Below are 21,458 nucleotides of genomic sequence, written 5' to 3'. Positions count from 1 at the left end.
AGTTCATTCTGACTCCTCTAAACTTTGAGGTTTCGTACCTGCCGCATTCATTCCATCTATTATTATTCCATCTGAGTGATTGACAATGGCAGTAATTACAGAGCAGGTATAATGGCAGTGATACCAGCTGTGCAGGAGTGGGCGGATCTTGCATGTCCTGTGGATAGAAGAGAACAAGACTCGCAGTCTGCTCACTGTTCATCAGCACATACTACAACCTATTGTGGGCCTTCAGGACCTCCTGGGGTCATGCCGGTACTGGCAAGAGAGATACGACACTGACTGCACATGAACTGGGGAGGCAGAGAGAGTCTGTAGGCAAGCGAGTGAGTAAATGAACAGAGGACTGAGTAAACGCGAGCGAGAGATTAGGAAGGATGGATGGGAGGATGTTTAAACAGCTAAACACACCTCACAGCGTTTTCGTTCAGTGCATGCTGCAGTCGAGGTTTCCCGTTGAAATCACACCTCATTCTCCACCTTCCTCTCACACACTGGAGTTTTCATCTTTCTCATTCTCACTCCATCTCTCACTTCCTGACCTGTTATCTGCTTCTATCTATATCCCTCATTAGTGGTGTTGTGAACAAGCCAGTGTTTTTGAACGACTCTTTTAAGTGAACAGCTTAAACTTTCAAGCACTGATTTTCCTTTTTAAAGTGTGTGACTGCTTTGGTGGCTTCAAAAGAATTGAGCAAATTTCCTCTGTGGCCCATAAAAAAGTATTTTATTGTTTGAACAAGCTAAGTGAACGAATATGCATCTTCATTGAAAAGGTCATCATTCTGAGTCTGAACGACTCTCACTGAATGAGAGAATTTTGTCCATTAACAAACAGAATGAACTGGAACATGTGGTTTTTGAACAAGAATCTTCCAACTAATAATGACTAAACAAAAGAGTTCATTCAGTTGCACATGTGAGTCTTTCTTGTGTATCAAGGAGTGGCTGTTAGCTTCAGCAGTGGAGTGCTCTCTTCGAGAGCGTTCCCGTTAATACCACTTACATGTGTATTGATGTAACCTACAAAAACTTGGAACGAATCTGAATTAGCCGTTGTTTAACAGAATCAAAAGATTCAGATCAGTGGAATGAATCAAAATTCCCACTATTTTTCTGTAGTTGTCCAATATAAATTTATTAGGTCATGTTTGTTGGCACCTACAAATTCTTGTGGTATACGTTAACCAACAGACAAAGATATTGGAAGAATTGTGAATGTGCACCTGACATTTCCTTAATATTCCAGATAATATGAGTAACCCTCTTTTGTCTTTTCTTGGTTAGCTTCTGCCTGGCTGCCACATCCAGCGATGAGTCGAAGGGAGGCTCTGGTGGGGAACCCTGCGCCTAGTGCGGCGCCTGAGGTATCGGGTAACAGCACAGAGGCAGCAGGACCCGGTCCCCGCGAGACCAAAGATGAGATGTTCTCCAAAGTCAAAGACAAGTTCATGAATGAACTGCACAAAATCCCACGTGAGTGAATTTTTTTTAACAATACTCAACGGTCTTCATTTGATTACATTTGCTGTTTGCATAATTTTCAAACCCTGAATGGTATGATTGAGCTCCAGCATTGACAGTGAATGCCAAGGTCTGTCAGATCCATTTTTGATTATTTTGTTTCCATTTTTTTACTTCCATTGTTCACCCAGTGCTGAAAAATAATGAGCTTGAGAAACAGGCGGCCACCAAACATGTTCCTTCTCATTCTAATTGTAAATAAGCAAGTAAATGAGTTTTGTTATTTGCTTGCTTTTGTTTGTCTAAGTGCCCTGTGCCTCAGTCCGCAACACACTGCAGCTCTCTTGGTGAAGCATGGAGCTAAATGCATGCGTCTAACCACTATCCAATTCACTGTACACTCATTCATATTTTCAAGTTAACACTGAAACATCTGCAGCTGTTTGTGCGTGGGTGTTTCTTCAGCTAGGTGCTTTTATGTCCAAGGGATTGTTTTTATTGTTTTTTTGTTTTTAATTATTATTATTATTATTAGATACTGGTGCAACAGTCTCTTTGAAACTCTAAATTTAAAAGTAACTCCATAAAGTTTGGCAAACTAATGAACCAATTGTGTTAATATCCAGCTAACTTAATGCAGCATTATAGCCAAAATAAAGCCTCATAAATAGCTGATTTGAGATGTTTTTTCTAAGCTTTAACGAATGAGAAGCACTCAATGAGCTCAAGAAGTTTAACACTGAAATGTTGCTAAGCTAATTTCTCAATACCTTTATAATATTTTGCTAAAGTTTACTCGTGTATGTAGCAGAGGTGAAAGCAGAATTACATTTAGGATGACATGCCTGACGTGACACCATTGGCGAGACCTGAGAAAGATCTGAGTCCTCTTCTACACCTACGGTACCTTACTATAGGTGTCTGGTCATTTTGCCCATCTCTCATACTCAATTTCACACATGCAACTTCGCTCTCACTCTCACTCTCACTCTCACTCACACTCTCACACACGTACACTTTCACTTCCACCCTTGCTTTCGCACTTGGAGACACATTCACCACATTAATTATCACTTTGCCTTCCTGCAGACAACTGTAAAATAAAGGGTTGCCGCATTTGACTCAGACAGATATGCCCCTTCTGAGATCCAGCCAAAAAAAGACACTCCATTACAGTGGCTTAAATTACTGTTTTAGCTGCCTCCCTCCATCACACACACGTCTTTGTGCCAACCGGTTCCTGGGCTGATGAATGCCTGGGGAGAAGGGTGCTGTATTGACCGGGGCATCCAGGAACACTGACGGACCTGCATTAGTGATGAATGGGCGAGTCCAGATGCAGAATACTTGAGCTTTTCTCTGCCAATATAATCCAGCACGTTGAATATGTGCAGGTCCCGCCTGTAAAAGTAAGACACATGGACCTGTCACGATCTGCCGTCTAGCGAGGCAAAAACAGAGGAACACAGACAGATGCTGCGTAGTGATGATAAAGATTTACTTCACTCTAACCCTTCTGCATTTCTGTCATAGCGCTATGTAGGCAAAACATGAAGATGAATACTGTTTGACATCTATTTCCATGCCAGAACTGAGTGCTTCTCTGGCACTTTAGGCTTTTTAAAAAGACTTTCTGAAAACGTACTTTTCACTTCTCACTAGTTTAATTTGTTTACTAACAGTGTACTTCGCTGGATATGCATGCATTGTAAAAGTAATTTTTGTCACTCTTTTTCTGAAATGAATGAACATTTCCACCACTGTGTCGTTTCTACCACGTCAAATAATGTATTGTGTTTCATAGCATATACTGTATATATATATATATATATATATATATATATATATATATATATAATTTGTGAGACAGCCATTTTTGATAAAATGAGTTTCATTTTCAGACTTTATTGAGAGATAGTCAGATTTATTTATTTATTTATTCATTCATTCATTTACTGTTACTGACTGCTGGCTGGTTTACTCTGTTTAGACAGAATAAAAATGCATATAAATGCAATAAAAGGGCATTTGAATGTAACAAAATAAATAAATAAATGAATCAGTTTTAATAATAATCCACCCTTAGGTACATAAAATGCCCAAAGAAACAAAACCAAAACAAAACACCCAATTACTCCCTGGTACTTCAGACCCAGAGGAAATGTAAATGAACAGGAAATTTGTGTTCATAGCGATTTGCACAGTCTCAGATGGTGACACATATTCAAAAGGGTTTATCCATAACCTGAGATTACTAACGTTCCCTCAACTCTTATGGTCACACAACATCACATCCGTTCTACGGCGCCCGTCACAAACGGCCCTGCGTGTAGAATCACTCCGACAGGTAGCTCTCAGGACGCCACACTCGCTTTGTCATGGCTCTCTTCGAGAGCGTTCCCCTTAAGCCTTAAGGCCAGTTGACAGGTTCAGCAGTTTGAACCCGACCATCTTGGCTCGGAAAGGTCTCCGCACCGCTGCAGTTACACAGCTTGGTTGACTCGGAGCAACAAAAGAAAATGACTGTTACACAACAGCTCTGGTTATTCTCCCAACGCTCTGCTGCTCAAGCTCAAGGCATCTGTTTTCGATGATAATTAACCTCGCCGCTCAGAGACAGTTTGAGACATTATTCAGCTTTGCCACAATTACTATGAATAATGAACACACTCTGTCCAGCCTCTGAAACACTCTTGCACACTGCGTACCCTGATCCTCGACACAATGCCCCTTGATGTCTGCAAATTTCTGATGTTCTATCAAACACCACAATCAATGTTCATTTCATTCTTGTTAAGATACAAACTTAACTGGGAATGTGCTTTGAACATTAACTACAAATTAATGGGGTCAAATTTTATAAATTGCCATTATGGCAAGAAATCTACATCTATTTGCATTTTAATTGGATGGCAACTATGAAAAAGTTGTCTGTCTTGTGATTTGTCACATTGTTGTAAACTCATTGGCTCTGTTTCAAACCGTAGTGAGCTGCCTAGCTGTCTACCATCTGCATAGGCAGCTATATTGTAAATCTTATTAGTGTCTGAATTAAAATACTCTTTTAGACAGCAGCTCACGAGGGACTCTGTGTCTGGAAAAATGTCTGACATTAGCATGTTGCTAAGCTGCAACTGGCAAATCTATAGCACCCACAAATATTGGGCAAAAGCTAATTTTAATTAAATTAAACTATTTTCTGTAGTTACTTTTCTATCTTTAAAAATAACTAGAAAATCGTTTCAATAACTCACATCAAATATTTATATTTATATAAATCATTTATATATTTTGTCTTTATTTTTGATAAGAAAGTAGAGATCGTGAAAGGACCCCAAGTCAGGTCTCATGGTCACCTGACCCAACATTTTGTCTCTACTAAATGACACATTGATATTTTAAAAAAATCAACATTTCTCTTTATTTTGTCCTCATTATAGCAATAACTTTAGTATGCAATAATCTCTAACTGGCACAAAATGCAGTAAATATTGGATGAAAGTTTTTAATTCAATGAAACCGTTTTCTAGTTACTTTTTAAAGATGTGTATAGGGATGCACAATATTGGATTTTTGCTGATATTTTTCAACTAATTTTGGTCAATAGCCAATACCAATAGCCTATATTTCCAATTGTTTGGAAACAACACTCTCCTGTGCGGAACAAGTCTCTCCTGTTCAGAAATTATAAACAAATAATTTTAGCAAGAACATATTTGTTAGAATTAAATAAACAATAATGAAGTTATTTTATAATGACAGTACATTGAAGCATTTGTACATTGTACATTTAACATTTGGGTAGCACTTTACAATAAGGTTCATTAGTTAACATTAGTTAACAACATTAGTAAACATGAACTAAGAATGAACAATACTTCTACAGCATTTATTAATCTTAATTAATGTTCATTTCAGTATTTACTAATGCATTATTAAAATCACAAGTTGTGTTTGTTAACATTAGTTAATGCACTGTGAACTAACATGAATAAACAATGAACAACTGTATTTTCATTAACTAACATTAACAAATATTAATAAATAGTGTAATAAATGCATTGTCCTTTGTTTGTTAATGTTAGTTAATACATTAACTAATGTTAACAAATGACACCTTATTGTAAAGTGTTACCAACATTTGTAGATGGTCTAAAGCAAAGAGTTCTGAAAATCTTTTAGAGCTCATAATTCGCTCATAGGAATCTAATCATCATTCAGGCAAAGGTTTGCTTCAGGAATGACTACACTGCTGATGGTGATCTAATTGCTAGCATACCCTGAGCACATGTGAGTTATTCATCTTATCGGCAAGACATATCGGGATAATTTTTCACATCGGGTCGATGCCGATTTACATTTAAAGCCATTATCGGCCAATTCCGATATCGGTCCGATAATGTCATACATCCCTAGATGTGTTTTTGTACTAAATGAAAAAGTTATTTTTGAAATAAACATTTCCCTCAATTCATAGCAGTGCATTATGAAACTGAGCATACAGTATGTCAAGAGTTAAATCGCTACATCATAACATTTACATAGCATTTATTCATTTTGCTATTACTTCAGATGTATACATTTTATAAGTGTATTTCCTGGGAATTGATGACCTTGGCTGCTCTGTTGTCATGTTCCATTAGTCCAGCTACAGAAATGCCAGGACATGACAAGTTGTGAGTCCTCCATGTATGTTTGTGAAGTGTGATGTGTATCAGTTGTTTAGCAGGTTTGTGTTGTTTGCCAGTGCGTAGAAAGCTTCAGTCATAGTCAGCAACAGGAGGCGAACTGGAGCAGAGTGCCAACCACATCATCAGCCAAAAGCCTGACAGATGGAACAGCTAGCTTTCCCATTCTGATGACCTTTGACCTAATCCTATCTCCCTCTCTTCCCCTTCCCCTGCTGCCCCCAAGACCGCCCCAGAGGACGTCTGAAGGTTACCAGGCCTGTCAACCCTGCTCCCTTGAAATTGAATTATGCAAACAAACAAAAATAAAACCCCAGCCCTCTCCGTCTGCCTGCTTCGCATTATAAAGTCGTTTGGAGAAAGAGATAATCTCATTTAAAACAAGTTAAAACTGCATTACAGTAGTAAACAAACATATGAGAAAAGACACATTTTCCCTGCAGTGTAGAAGCTGCTTCAAAATTATAATATATAAAGCTACAAGACATTAAGAACATTCGTAATATTACAAAAGATTTATATTTCAAATAAATGCAGTTCTTTTGAACTTTCTATTCATCAAAGTATAATCCTGACATTAATAATCCAACACTAATAATAAGAAATGTTTCTTGAGCAGCAAATCAGTATATTAGAATGATTTCTGAAGGACTATATGTCAAATAGAAAACAGTTATCTATGTATTAGTTATTTATGTATTTATATATATATATATATATATATATATGTGTGTGTGTGTGTGTGTGTGTATATATATATATATATATATATATACTGTTATAATATTTCCTATATTACTATATTTTTAATCAAATAATTGAAGCTTCACAAACTTTTGAATGGTAGTGTACAACTTGATGTACAATAAAGTGACAAAACCCAGCAAAGTTACAAAATGATTTGTTAGTTAGTTTGTTATTATTCAAGAGCTGAGCTACTATCTTGCTACTGAAATACTGTATGTATTGAATTTTTTTTCTTTCATTTATTTGTTGCCCATCTCACAAAACACATTACCTCGACAAATGGGATGACAGACATCCAATTAGCAGTCAACAGATGAGAACGGACAAATGAGGGTTTTGGTATGTTTGTTGTCCCTCATAGCTGTCGTCCCTGATATTTTCAGCACCATAATCAATGATATTATCAGTTTTCAGTCAGAGTCTCATCATTGGTGTCACTCACCATCCGAGCGCTTCATACATCACAGACCAAACAACAGCACCGTCTGTAATAACAAAAGATATAATCTGATCTGAATGCTGTTGACAGAGGATATGAGAGGGTGGATATTAATCTGCTCGCAATATCACGTGAACTGGTATCACACTTGTCTTTCTTTTCCCCCTTCAAATAATTTCTTATATCAGTCTCGTGGTTTGTTTGGGAAGGACATTAAGCGATATGATATGCCTGGGTTCAATTTTACAAAAAGTTTCTCTTTAAAACAATATTCAGGTTTTCAAACATTTTCCCCTGCTTTTAGAAAATTTTCGGTTTGTCTCCACCATTTTTGGACTTCATTTTGCAAAGAAAAAAGTCTCTGCCAACTCTTCCAATAAGCAAAATAATAATAATAATAAATTGCAGTCTGTAATTAAAGAGAAACTTCTAGCAGCCACTACATTTTAGAATCTCAGTCTCGAATACTAGGTGAATATTACATCACAATTAAAATGCATGAGCCAGGCTCTGCTTTCAGATTGTTCCTTCGCCCCTGAAACTTTACTAAATGGATATTGAAATTACCGCCCATCTGCTGGACTGTAGCATAACCACATGGCATGATAAATCACTTCCAAGTAATTTTCCTTAACGCAGAGAGTATCTTTGGAAGTGCAACAGGGTTGTCTTTCTCTCGTGCTGTATAACATGCTCTAGTACCAGGGTTAATTGACCAACAGCGTGCTGTCAAAACACATTAGTTTTGGGTTGCCAGTGTGTGGTGTATTACACCGATGGATCATTTTCCCCCGCTTGGCCCGTGCGCTCACTAGCGCTCACAATCACGGCGCACTCTCAATCAGATCACGCCTGTTAAGACATTGAGTTTCTCATCTTGTTTTGACGTGTTAACAAGTGTGAGAGTGGGTAACTCGGCCCTGCGGCATGCCGCCTGGGGATAGATCATGTTACTGTTAGCTTTGCGTTAGCAGGCAACACAACCTCGCTGGTCAGAGACGCTCACATTACATTCTGATCAGAAAAACATTAGGATAATGAGCCCCGTGCTGCCCAAAGAGAATCCCAGCATGGTGCCATTACTGCTGATGACCAGTTTACTCTTACTGTAAATTGACTATTTATTAATATAATATTTTTATTGCTTCAAGCATTAATGTAATGAAAATGTGAAAAAAAAAAAAAAAGGATAAAGTAAAAATATAATAATATATGTAGAAATTATATTTTACATAAAGAAAATTAAGCTTTTTGTGGACCTTTAAATTTTTTTTTAATTAATAATTTTATAATAAGAACATTTTCTTTCAAATATGTCACTGATATTTATGTATTTATTTATTTATTTTATTTTTTTTTAATCTGATTAAATTAAAGGCTAGGCAAAAACATGGTGTATAAATACTTCACCATATAAATAATATAGCGATAATGAGAACTGTGATAATATAGTAAACATTTTTGAATTGCAATGAGAAATGTGAATTGGGTTTGAGGGAAAGGTGCTTAATTTTCATGAAGATGATGGCACAGTGCAAAAAAAAAAAATAATAATAATAATTAAATAGGCGTCCATTTTTTGTCCGTTTTCATTTTTTCTTTCAGTTGAAATATGAAATGGAAATGTTCTTGACAGGTTTCGTGAGATTCACCCTGTTGCTTTGCATAAGTAATTTTTCTTATGTGGGTGTTGTGAAAATTAATTTGCATATTTAAAAATCTTAATATCCCTCGTTGCAGATTAGGTACTTCAGCAAAATTTGAAATAACTGTGTTCATTAAAAGTTTTGAATGAGTAAACTCATAGTGAGAATTCTGTCATTTACAGAATAAAGTATAATCATGTACATGCAATAAAGTACATGCATATTTATGATGTTTTCATGAGTCATAGTTATAAAAATGTGGTACCCAAACTATTGCAGTCCTGCACTGCAAGCAAATGATAAGATTCTTTTGTAAATGTAAGATGCCAATCTCAGAGTCATTATTGTCTCGATTCCCTGGCATGGCTTCCTAAAGCAGCTTGGTAAGATTTTTGTGTGAGCCCAGTCTGATAAGTCTGATGCTGTATTCTTTTGTCACGGAAAAGGTGGAGAGCGAATGAGTGCGCTCAAGATCTTATTCACACACTCGATTGGATGGGGTCGAGCCAGAAGGACTCTCACGTCCTTGAAAGCAGTAGCGAGATGGCAGACTTTCTTTGGCATCCACCTCCAGTCGTGTCATTGTTCTAAGCTGTATTTGGCTTTGAATTGTGCACCACAGCGGTGCTGGATTTGAATAATGTTCCTCTCTGATTGGCTGTGCAGTCACACGGTCCAGCTACAAAACCTCATTTTGTGCTCCCTGTTGAGAGTTTGTGTGTGCATGTGCATGTGCATGGCGGAATGAGAGATAGCTGCTTGAAGTTGAAGAGCACATGCTTGCTCTGCAATCCCAAAGGACAATAGGCACTTACACAATTGAGTTAATTAGAAAATGTTTCTATTGCTTTCTGGGTCTCGGGTTCTTTTAATTAAGAAACACAAAAGTGTCTTTCAGAATAAGACGTTTGCTCGATGAAGAAGATAAGCACTCTGCTTTATTGCTTTGGACGGTGCAACATTAGACTTATTTGCATCTATTAGTGCACAATGCAATTTCACTTCTAAACAACTAAGCTTGATATGAGAAGTATTTTTTTCTCTCTACCATGATAAAAGTAATCTAATTGCTACCGCTGACTGTGTGATTAAAAATACAGCTAATGTACTCATAGTAGTCAATTTACTCAGACTCAAGCTGCGCTTGTTGTATTAAACATTTTTTTTTCATAAGCTTTCATTATAAAAGTGTCAGAATTGCTCAGTGTCCACTGTAGCACTAAATGGTTCTCATCATCGACCTTAATAGACCTTTAATATGAGCTCGCCGTTGTCGTGCGAGATTCTGGCTCGTCACAGAACCCCATACCCCTTGGACCCAAGAGGTTTTTAATCGGTCTCATTATGACAGTATCTGTTTCTAGAGAATCAAAATTTCCAGTTACATGTTAGACATGTTTAATTTTATGGTGTATAGCTTCAGTTACATTATATAATATATAAACACCATAGCGGATTCCTGTGGATAGCATCATGTCGAGAAGACGCTGTGCTCTGCACTATGAGGGTAAATATGTTTTGTATTTTTTTTACTGCCAAAGGACGAGGCTGTGAAGAATCAATGGATAAAATAAATTTTACAGCAGTATAGCCCCAACCATGTGTTGTGTCCCCATCATTTTACTTAAGACTGCTACAGCAACAGTGTTTCCCACAGAATTGCACTCTATGTGTGGCGGGGATTCCCCCGTGGGATATATATTCACATTTACAGCTCTGCGTGTTTGTCACATAAAACCATCAGTCATTTTTCGCGTTGGTTTCCCCGGTAACGGCTGTACACAAAGCAGCACTGCACTCACAAATGCTGCTTTATCAGGCATTACAGGCAGGATGAAATTAAAATGAAATCGACCAATCACCAGTCGGACCAATCACCCCAGATTAGCGTCACGCAAAGGAGGAAAAATGAATCATTGAGCGAATTGTTTGTCGTTAAGCAAATAAGGTAAAAATAAATGCATATTATAAGACAATGAAAGTGTTTTTTGACCTCCCAAAACCAAAATATGAACCTTTCATTACCCATAATAGGGGCACTTTAATATTGTCGTATTTACAGAGCTAACAGGACATTCGTCTTAGAATTTCGGTAACACTTTAGTATAGGGACCAATTCTCACTATTAACTAGTTGCTTATTAGCATTCCTATTATTAACATATTGGCTGTTTATTAGTACTTATAAAGCACATATTCTGCATGACCATATTCTACATCCCTAACAATACCTAACCTTAACAACTACCTTACTAACTATTAATAAGCAGCAAATTAGGAGTTTATTGAGGCAGAAGTCAAAGTTAATGTTTTGTTAATGGCGAGAATTGCACCTTAAAATAAAGTGTGACCAGAATTTGTAATCAGACATCCATTATGCTTCATTCTGTTCAACTACAAATGAGAATTTCAAACTGAATTTTTAACATCAACTTTCAACTTTAAATTAAACTTTTCTAACTTTTTTTTTTTGGACGTGTTTGATGAATTTTAATTAGCTTAAAAGTGAAAGTGTATCATTAATTCACTATATCACAATGTCACCATGGTCATGCAACATTATACTCACTCATCTCAGCAAAAAATCTGACTTGTGGACTGACAAATTTCCCATGCTTGAGGTCCGATTTCACATGGCGTTCAGTTGCACATTTCAAAGTACAACTTTGATTGAAACCTAGCAATATAATCTTGCATGACACAGCTGTCAAGGCACGTCTAATAATGATAGTACTCCAGGAAAACTGATGGAGCACTTGCTGGTCTAAGCCCAGGACGGCTCAATGCTTTGTGCAGTTTGAGTCCCATGTGGCAGGGTTTGCTTTAGAGGAGGCATAGAGATGAAAGGGGCTCTTTATTCCCCCAGCGGGCTGATATTCAGGCCAGTGGTGGAGAAAAAAGTGAGGGCCAGGGAGCAGGTTTTAACAGGTATGAATCAGGGGTCTGATGCTAGACAAGCTTCAGTAGCAATTATAGTCTAAGCTGCAAGCTTTCAAAGAAGACTCAGGGCAACTGACCAATAAGAGTGGCCTTTAAGATGGCTGACAGATTCTCCTCTGTTTGAAAAGAGTTGAAATGACAGGGCTTTGGAAAAAGCTTTTTGAAAGCCTGTTGAGAGGGTTTTTTGTTTGTTTGCTTTTTTTTTGTCATATCCATTTTTATTTTATTTTCATGTCTAATACCATGCTAAAATGTTATGCCAAATGAGCAAAACACATTTACTCAGCTATTCAACCAATCAAATTTTAATGTCACCAGGAAATGCTATTCACAAACCATTTTCTTGGATAATCTGGTGTAAACAGGATTTAAAAATTGCAAATGTTTTGTATTTGTAATACATTTCCTAAGCATTTAAGAGAAACACACTAGGGATCCCTGTTAATTTCTCTTAATTTTGAATGAACCATCTGGGAACATACTGTATGTCTGTGCATAAGCTAAAACCATTTGATTATTGTATTTATTTATTATTATATTTTATTTATATAAATGGATGTAGTCTAGTGAAGGGTGTGCTAAGAAGGAAAAAACAAAGGAAAAAAGTGGAGTATTGTCACCTCCATTACCCCACAGCCAAGTTGAGGCCGTGGGCTGATGATCCCAAAGTTACTTTAGACTATCACTCACTGTTTTTCCTCAGAAGAGAGTGCTTATCGATTTTGTCAACAGCCAATTGATTTTTCTTTCTCTCTTTCTCTCTCACTCTTTATCTTCCCCTTTCGCTCTCCCTTTGGACCTTGCTGTGGGTAATGTGTTCTGTGGTAGCAAGTCTAACCCTCCTGGGAGACAAAGATGCTAGCATTTATTTTAATTTTTCTCTACTGCCAATTCAAATATAAAGACACCACACCATGATAAGAGAAACAAAAGATTTTTCAAATTGAGGATGTTTAGGGAAATAGGCTGTCAGGATATATGGATATGTTCTAAATGTCTTTTTAAATAAATTTCACCAAATATGTGTCCAGATCACATTTTACTGGAATTTCAAAGAAAGAAGAAAAAAAATATATATAAAATAAATTATATTAATAATATGTTTAGTTAGATTCTTTTTTTTTTAAATAAATTAAATAAAAATGTATTTATTTTTAAAATTAAGTTTTAAATTTAAATTAAATTTAATTACATTTTAGTCAAGTTATCCCCTTGTGATTTCATTGTGACATTATTTTAAAGACAGTTATGTACATTTAACTCCCAAATTTCAATGAGAATGGGTAAGAAAGATTACATTTAATTAAAATTCTAGCAAAATTGCTTTTTTGTTTCTTCCAATTTTCAGGTGAAATATGACCTTGGCAAGTTTTTTGTGAGATGCACCATAACATGTTTCAGTGCTTGCTTGTTTCCCAAATGCAGAGTCTTTCGTGCACTGGAGCCTGACATTATTTATACAGTCCTTGACTCTGCATTGTCCCAGAGCAAATCAAGCACATTCAAATCTGGAGTGGAAAAATCGGCTTCTTTTCTGGAGAAATCTGCTTCCCTGAAAGTTGCCATTCGGTTGCCAGGTGTTTGTTGTGTTGTGCGCAAAAGCCGTAATTACTGTATGAGTCTCTGAATGCAGAATTCTTCCACCACATCTGTCTACCAATTATTCCCAGCAAATGTTGGTTCGGGGAGGAAGCTTCTCTCGCGTCTCGGAAACTGACATTTTCGTATCTGGTGCTCGTGCTCTGTTGACGCATGCAGTTTTAGTCCTGCTGTATAGAGGCGTCGCTCTTTCTCTTGGCAGGAGGCTGTTAATCTTGTCGAAAAGCTGAGGAGCTCGATTGTCCTCCCCTGACAGCGCTCGCTGGAGTTTGGAGCTGTATTTATAAAGTCATGACCAGAAGAAGAAATGCTATTTTCAGTTATTCTAACACAAAGTCCAATACTTTGCTGCACGGATGTAAATTGCTCACAATATTTTTAAACAAGTTTCTGGAGGCTAAGCAATTTGGTCAGTGTTCATAAATTCTTGTTTGTTAAGTTCAAACCTCATTAAACGACATACTTTTTGGAGTATTTTCATTCCATTTATGTAGTTCCACACTGTCCTTGACAATCGAACAAATCCGGCGCTGAGCGTGATTGCTTTAACAATGTCAAGCCCAAATTGTCTTCCAAGAGTGATCAAATAGCAAGTTGTGAATGCCAACAGCTCCGGTTTTCAACTAAATTGGCCGATTACTCTCACTAGAGCATTGCAACATCTCTCTGAGTGAAGATCGTTAATCCCGTGCGACCAGCAGACATGAAGGTCTCCGGAAATTGATCAAAGTGTGTCAACCAACCGACTGAAACTTTTCGTTATTTTCACTTCTCATTGCTTTGGGAAGATATTGAACCGTAAAGAACATGGCTATTTGAAATCATGAAAGCTTGTTTGGCAGCAATCTTGCTAACAGCTGTTTGAATACCACTTTTATTGGCTTGAATGTAGAAAGTTTAATAAATTAATAGTTATCTCAAGATTAAAATTTTGCAGTTTTAATTACTCTGTCTTTATAATCCTAGACTACTTTTCTTGGTTCTGTGAAACCAAAAAGGAGGAACTTAACAAAATGTTCAGACTGCTCTTTTCCAGCGACAGTAATGTTTTAAAGGCAGATTTTTATAGCAAATTAAAATTTGGTCTGTTTGTCTCAAAAACCTATCACATAGCACCGATATAGTTTTTTTTTTGTGTTTTTTTATTTTATTTTATTTTTGACAGCCAATGCTGATGCCGATATCTTAGAGAGCAGGGTGACCGATGGCTAAAATGTATCATTTTGATTTATTCTAATTAATATTAAAGAAATTTGAAATAATTTGAAAATGATAAATGTGTAAAATAAACATACTTATACTTTAGATGACAACTACTTGATTCTGTAATCCTATTACAGTATTTTTCACAAATAAAGAAATATTTAAAAATATATATAAATAAAAAAGAAATAAACACTGTAACCAACAGGGTTCTCAGTAATCTGAGAAGTTTGTGTGCATTGGCAATAATGTTTTTTTTATTTTTTCAAATAATGTCAAGGTAACACTCATTTTCTGTACAGCACATAGTGAAAATGACATGAACATGACAGTGGACAAATGGATAAAGTGCAGCATTCAATTTGCACGGACTGACCATCACGCAGAGAACACACGATCATGCAGGCTACAAATTTTTACACTTTATAAGATCTCACAGCTGGATCTGATTAAGTCTGCAAGGTTTGTGAAATTAAATCTTTATTAGACATTCGAAGATTTATTTAAATTATATAAATGCGTATTTGCTGAATGCTGATGGTAAACGAGAAAGTAATAGAAAGGCAAACATTATACTAAGAATATAAAAGCAATCATTATAATACTTTTTGTATACCTTTTAATTCCTTTGTTTAACATTCTATCTGATTATTAGACAGACTTATATCTTAAATTTGCAAGACTTAAAATCAAAGACTTACAGTAAAAATTTCTGCCTCGAGCACATCGGCCAAACAGGAAAATCTTATCAGCCGATGCCAATATTTGAAAAATGTCAAATATCAGCCGATATATCTGCCTTGGAAATATATACAACCACTAATGTAGTGCATGATTTACAAATGTAGCATATAAGTGCATTGAGTTTTCTTGTTTGTTTTTGTCTGCACAGTGCCATCATGGGCCATCGTCGCCATTGCGTTTGTTGCTGTTGTACTAGTTGTTTCCTGCTGCTTCTGCATCTGCAAAAAGTGGATATTCAAGAAGAAGAACAAGAAAAAGGGCAAAGACAAGGGCAAGAATGCCATCAACATGAAGGACGTCAAGGACGGTATCAAAACCGAGGTAAAAACATTTTGTTACTGCTGTTGGATTGGCCTTGTTCTTTAGTCATCAGAAGTTGCATGAAATATTTATATTCTCAAGTATTATTGTATTAATGCACGGTGCCAATTAAGTATGTTCATAAGATAACTCTAGATGGAGTCATCTGTTGATGATGTTGTTTCACAGCTGACTTTAATTGCAGGACTGCAAACCTGGGCATGTTAACGGTTCATTAAAGTATTGAGTTTTTCTGTTTTTCTTGCATTTAGCTTAATTCACTTTGTAGTGCTGCATATGGTTAACTGTGTTATGAAGTGGTATCAACCCAGAGAAATGACAGTAAATAATGAAAACAATAGGAGAAAGAACATTAATGCAGCTCGCTTTTTCCAACACACTCACAAATTATATGGAACACTGGCACTTTAACCCTAGTTAGCATGCTAATTGCATTAACATGCTCGCAATAGTACACTTCTAACAGAATAATTGACAAAGTCAGCTTAATTCGCGGTGTAAGGACACTGGCTTTGAGACCATGCCAAGACCACTCAGATCCCAAATTAGAGACATTGATTTTCGAGCACAAAGCACAGTGAAGAGGAACAGACACAGATAATTAACAGCACTCTAAAAAAACCCCAATGTGCATTTCTAGAATGTCACAGTTTATCAGCATCAAACCAAATCCGAACAGATATACAATAGCTGCTATATGATGTTTACCCACCAACATTGTGTATTAGTATTTTCAGAATTAGAAATAAGAAATGGCTACAGCCATTGAAATCCATATAATCAATATTTTCCAACACAACTCTTCTGAATAAAACAAACCAGGCTAAGGTGGTTAACTACTCTCCCAACTGGACACTTTTTAGGCTGGTCTTATTAATAGTTTTAGGTCACTGGAATACCAGATGAAGACCATCTTGGCCAGGTTAGGAGACCAGCTAAACCAGCTAAAGCCAACATAACAACTTGGGCTAATTTAACCTGATGTTTTAGCAGGGAAACACCCATATATAGATTGTAATACATGTGCTAATTGGCTAAATATGAGAGATTGCTGAACCGTCACTCTTATTTAGAAAATTAGCACAGACATTAAGAATGATACACAACAATCAGAGAGATATGCCAGAGTACAATGTCCTGCACAACATACACCTTTGTCAGCAGAAGGAGCTTTGAGCTTCTCAGCAGTCATTTCTCCTGGTGTGCCCATACTCATGTGGTCACCTTTGTGTGTGGTTGTTTTAATTTGTGTCTCTTCCTTCCATGTCCTCCTTATCTATGTTTTGTCTGATGACTTTGCGGGATTGCCACTGGCGGTAGGTTCCCAATTGCTGTTGGATCTTCTATAGCCTGCTGCAATGACTTTTAATAGCCTCTTGACAACAGGTTTACTCTAGTAGAGTAAAATATATGTAACTATGCATACAGTACATGTATATCTACAATATATATGTGTGTAAGTCTTCATATACACATATATATGAAGAGAGAAAATGCATTTGGGTACGCTTTAGCAAGGTTGAACCACATTGATTTCTCCATGTCATTTGAAGTAGAAAACAGACAATGCTAATTTCTCCAGTAAAAAAGGAGGCTGTCAAAGTACGGACTGCTTAACTACTAGTGATACGTTCGGCTTGTTTGACTGCCCTTGGCCAAATTAGCAGTACTCATCTGGTCCACTAGAACTTAAAATTGAAAAATGTCCTGGAGGAGAACAGCACCCACCTCATTAGCAGGACAAATTTGTTCAAGAAGCAATTTTCAGACACGATGACCAGACTGATATTTAATTGGCTGGCATGTTTTTGAAACATCATCTTTTCCAGTCAGATGGAAAGGGTATCAATAAAGGACACTCGCAGCTGCATACTAATAGGTGTTACCAACTACTTTGAATCATTTTACACTTCCAAAAAGACTCATTTATAGGAATAGTTCAGCCAAAAAAGAAAAGTCTTAATTTACTCACCCTCATGTTGTTCAAAAGCTGTGTGACTCTTCTTGGAACATAAATGGAGAAGTTTAGCAGAATGTCCACGCTGCTCTTTTCCACACATTGAAAGTTAATGTTGACTACATCTGTTAAGCAAGATTTAAAAGCATGGTTTTAAGTGATTAATGGCTTCATATTTCATCACAGTGCTATTGAACTATAGTGCCGTATGGACCACTATTATGGTGTTCAGCTTTTGGGCTTACAAGCCTGAAATTCCTATCCGTTTTCATTATATGGAAAAGAGCAGCTCACATATCCGGCTAAACATCTAATTTTGCGTTCTGCTGGGAAAATAAAGTCTATACCGGTTTGGAACAACAACAACATGAGGGCGAATAAATTATTTCTGGGTGAACTATACCTTTAAATACACCACAAGGCTTAACAAGCACCCCAAAGAGCTTCACAAGTGTTTGTGAAAATAGTCTGGTCCTCATAAGAGGACAAGACAGTCAAGAAATCCATTTTGTTCAGCCTTTTGCTTTCACTCTTGTAACCCAACAACTAATAAGAGAGGCCCTGTACACATTATGATCCCTCCCACCAACACCTTCTGCTGGCATGATGCTTACGGCTTCCATGAGAGTGGTGGTTATCACCAATAACTAAGGGTCATGACAAGGCCACTGTGTGTGGAAGATCACGTCACAGAGAATGAGGGTCACTATACGAGCACTCTTCTTGAGAACGTGAATGCCCTGCATGCTTTACTGATGAGCAAGACTGCCCTTTCGGAAGGCAACTATTTCACAGTGAATGAACTGAGAGCTGAGTTTGCCTCGACAATCGCATGCTTTCCAGCGACAACAAACCTCCCTCGACATCCCCTTAACACTGGTCTTAAACTAAGGCTAGCTAGGGAGCTAATGCCACACCATTCACAACATTTCCCCACTGATTTGTTGATGCCAGAGATTGTTCTGCCTGAAATAACATAAAGGACAATGTATTGTACGATGTATTTCTTAAGAACATCTGTCTGCTCATCTTGTCTAGGGTTGGGCGGTATAACCAACAATTGTACAAGTAACTTTATATCACGGTACCGGTACATATAACATGACATGTTTGTTGTTGCTGTTTCACATATGTACAGTATGTATTTGTTTATTTATTTATGACCAATTTTGAAAGCATTATACGTTAATTATTAGGAAGATTTATACGTTAAACTGTGCAGAAACAGCTTTTCATAATCTAATGTGGGGTGGGCTAAAATATGTTGTATAATATAATATAATATAATATACACCACTGATTGTAGCCAAGTTCAAAGCATTTGTAAAATAGGTAGATACAGTACCATATGCACAGTCTATATGTTATCATACCACCCAGCCCTAGCCTTGTCCTTCCCACCAACCTAGATTGCTTGCACTCATTCAGTTCATCCTCTTGCAACTCTTTTCACAACTTTTCACAATAGCAGACCGTAGGAGAGAAGGGGGTTCACAGCCCAAGTCTAGTGCATCACTGAGCATGTCATGGTCTTAATCGCTGTGGTGTTTTAGTGCTTGCTCCCCCCCTAATAGAGGTGCGGTTGAAGAGCAGGCTGGTCCAGGGCGGGCCCGGCGCTCTGGCGAGGGCAATCGGGCAGCGCCGGCGTTGGGCCAACAGGACTGACTGTTAGTGGGTGTCTCCTTCAGGCCTTGAAGGATGAGGATGATGCAGAAACAGGGCTGACGGATACAGAGAAAGAGGTGGAGCCTAAGGAAGAAGAGAAACTTGGCAAATTACAGTACTCCTTGGATTACAATTTCACAGAGAATACGGTAAGGAGCTGTCTCCGAATCACCGTCACTGTGTGTGGTGTTTAGTGAGGTCTTCTTCGTAAGTACAGCGTGTTTGTCCGTCAAATTGTAACCAGCTCCGCTCAAATAACGCCCATTTCTCTAAAGTTATTCAGCATGTCACTCTTACGTAATTGAATGCTCACTGTAAACTGTGTTTAAAAAAATACATACTGAAAATGTGAAGATAGAGTACACTTTGACAACATGAATCGCTTTTCAGAGTCATTTTTATTGATGTGCTCTATTATTAAGTGCTATCTATGAAAGCCAGAAGAATTCAGACTTAGCAAATGGAAAATAATGCCCATCATCCTGTAAACTCACCAAATGCTGTGAATGTCAAGGGCACATCACAGTAGTTAGATTCGAGTTTCAACTGGCTTTCTTCCACGCTGACTGAATGAGGGTGCTGGCTTGTCTTCAATTCTGAAGCTAAGCCGAAATTCATTGGCCGCCTCTTACAAGCGGTTGAGCTTGTGACTTCCAGAATGGATGTGCTTCCTTTTGTCAGATCCTGGGTGACAGATAATTGAATCTGTGCATAGTCTCACACCGAGACCGAGCAGAAAAAAAGCCACAAACCTGAAAAAGCCAGATTATCCGCATCACACGCACACTAATTACAGCTTTTATAAGCACTGCCACCACAGGAGCCTTTTCATTGTATGCCGGTAATGTATGTGTAGTGAGATGACAAAATGACTGCAAATGACTGGTAATGCTTTCAAATTATGGCATAACAGAGTTTTAAGAACAAGAATGAGATGTTCAAGATACTGCATTTGTTCTATTCTTTTGCCGTGTAACAAAAATATTTCAAATAGCTAGTTAAGTTTACTGAAGTCTTCATTGGAGGTATAAGAATGTGCAGATAAAATATAGCATGAACACAAAAGAGTAAATTCACTAAACAATTGTGCCATTTGTGCACGTTTTTTGCATAAAAACCTAGTCATATTCACTAACTACCTGCCACCCAGTTTTACAGCTAAAGTGCTAAAATTGCGCTGTATCATATTTTAACACAGCACTATTAACGTCTGTGGAAAGCTAATATATTGCAGATAGCATGTGCAAATGACAGAAGGAGATGCAAAGAAATCCACATCAGCCTAACCCAGATTCAACCCATAGACCCACTCGCTCTCATAGACATACATGTATCTCCACCCTTCGTGCTGGCAGGAAATCTACATGCTTCTTTCCCGTCTGGCTTTAAATCAAGCTGAATATCGCTTCAGGGAGGCTCAGAGGTCTGGGAGATTTTTCTGCAACTCTTGCCCTTTCCAAAGGGGAAAGGTTCCAGGGAGCTCAACTAAACTCTGGCTTGCTCAGCAGGGTTGGAAAGGTCCAGATTACCTTTAAACAAACCCAGAGGGTAAAAATAGAAAAGTACAAAACATGGCAGCCACAAGACACAATATCTCAGAATCCAGGGCGGCTCCTCGGGGAGACAGAGAGACAGGGTGCAGATAAGGGCGATATTATTAATGAGGATAGAAAAAGAGGTGTGGATTGAACTGCGAATCCATACACGTTCACTGAGGTGAATCATTGCAATCGTGGCCTGTTTTCTAACGCATCCTAGGTATTTTAAGGACAGAAACCCCTCGCTGTTTATGCCGAATAACAAACCCCTCTAAGAAAACAGTTTTCTCTGAAAACCATTGCAGCAGTAATTTAAGATGACAGCTCAAAGCCTTCAGATGAGAGATTGTTAGCACTGCACCCACTGAGGTGAAGGTATACGGCTGAATCTTCCTCCAGCATGTCCTGCATCAGTCTGATTCTTCAAACTGTGTAGCCTGCAGAGCGATTGAAGGTTATTATGGCCAACGTCTCATCAGGATCAGATAGTCCTTCACCCCCCATCTAT

General features: G+C 37.6%; 1 protein-coding gene across 10 annotated transcripts in view; it reads left to right on the top strand.

Moving 5' to 3' along the window:
• The window catches only part of syt1a (synaptotagmin Ia), a 223,931-nt gene that overhangs the window by 180,546 nt on the left and 21,927 nt on the right, over positions 1–21,458 (top strand). For 8 of the 10 annotated variants that reach the window (XM_058773085.1, XM_058773081.1, XM_058773080.1 and 5 more), the window contains 3 exons: positions 1,288–1,476; positions 15,618–15,790; positions 19,436–19,561. In XM_058773085.1, the coding sequence (XP_058629068.1) occupies positions 1,314–1,476; positions 15,618–15,790; positions 19,436–19,561 (462 nt within the window). In that variant the 5' untranslated portion in view covers positions 1,288–1,313. The other 2 variants (XM_058773088.1, XM_058773089.1) reach the window with 2 other exon arrangements.

The sequence above is a fragment of the Onychostoma macrolepis genome, chromosome 04 (genome assembly GCF_012432095.1).
Source record: "Onychostoma macrolepis isolate SWU-2019 chromosome 04, ASM1243209v1, whole genome shotgun sequence".
Classification (NCBI taxonomy): Eukaryota; Metazoa; Chordata; class Actinopteri; order Cypriniformes; family Cyprinidae; genus Onychostoma; species Onychostoma macrolepis.
Note: the sequence above shows the minus strand (reverse complement) of the source record. Positions and strands in the feature narration are given on the sequence as shown.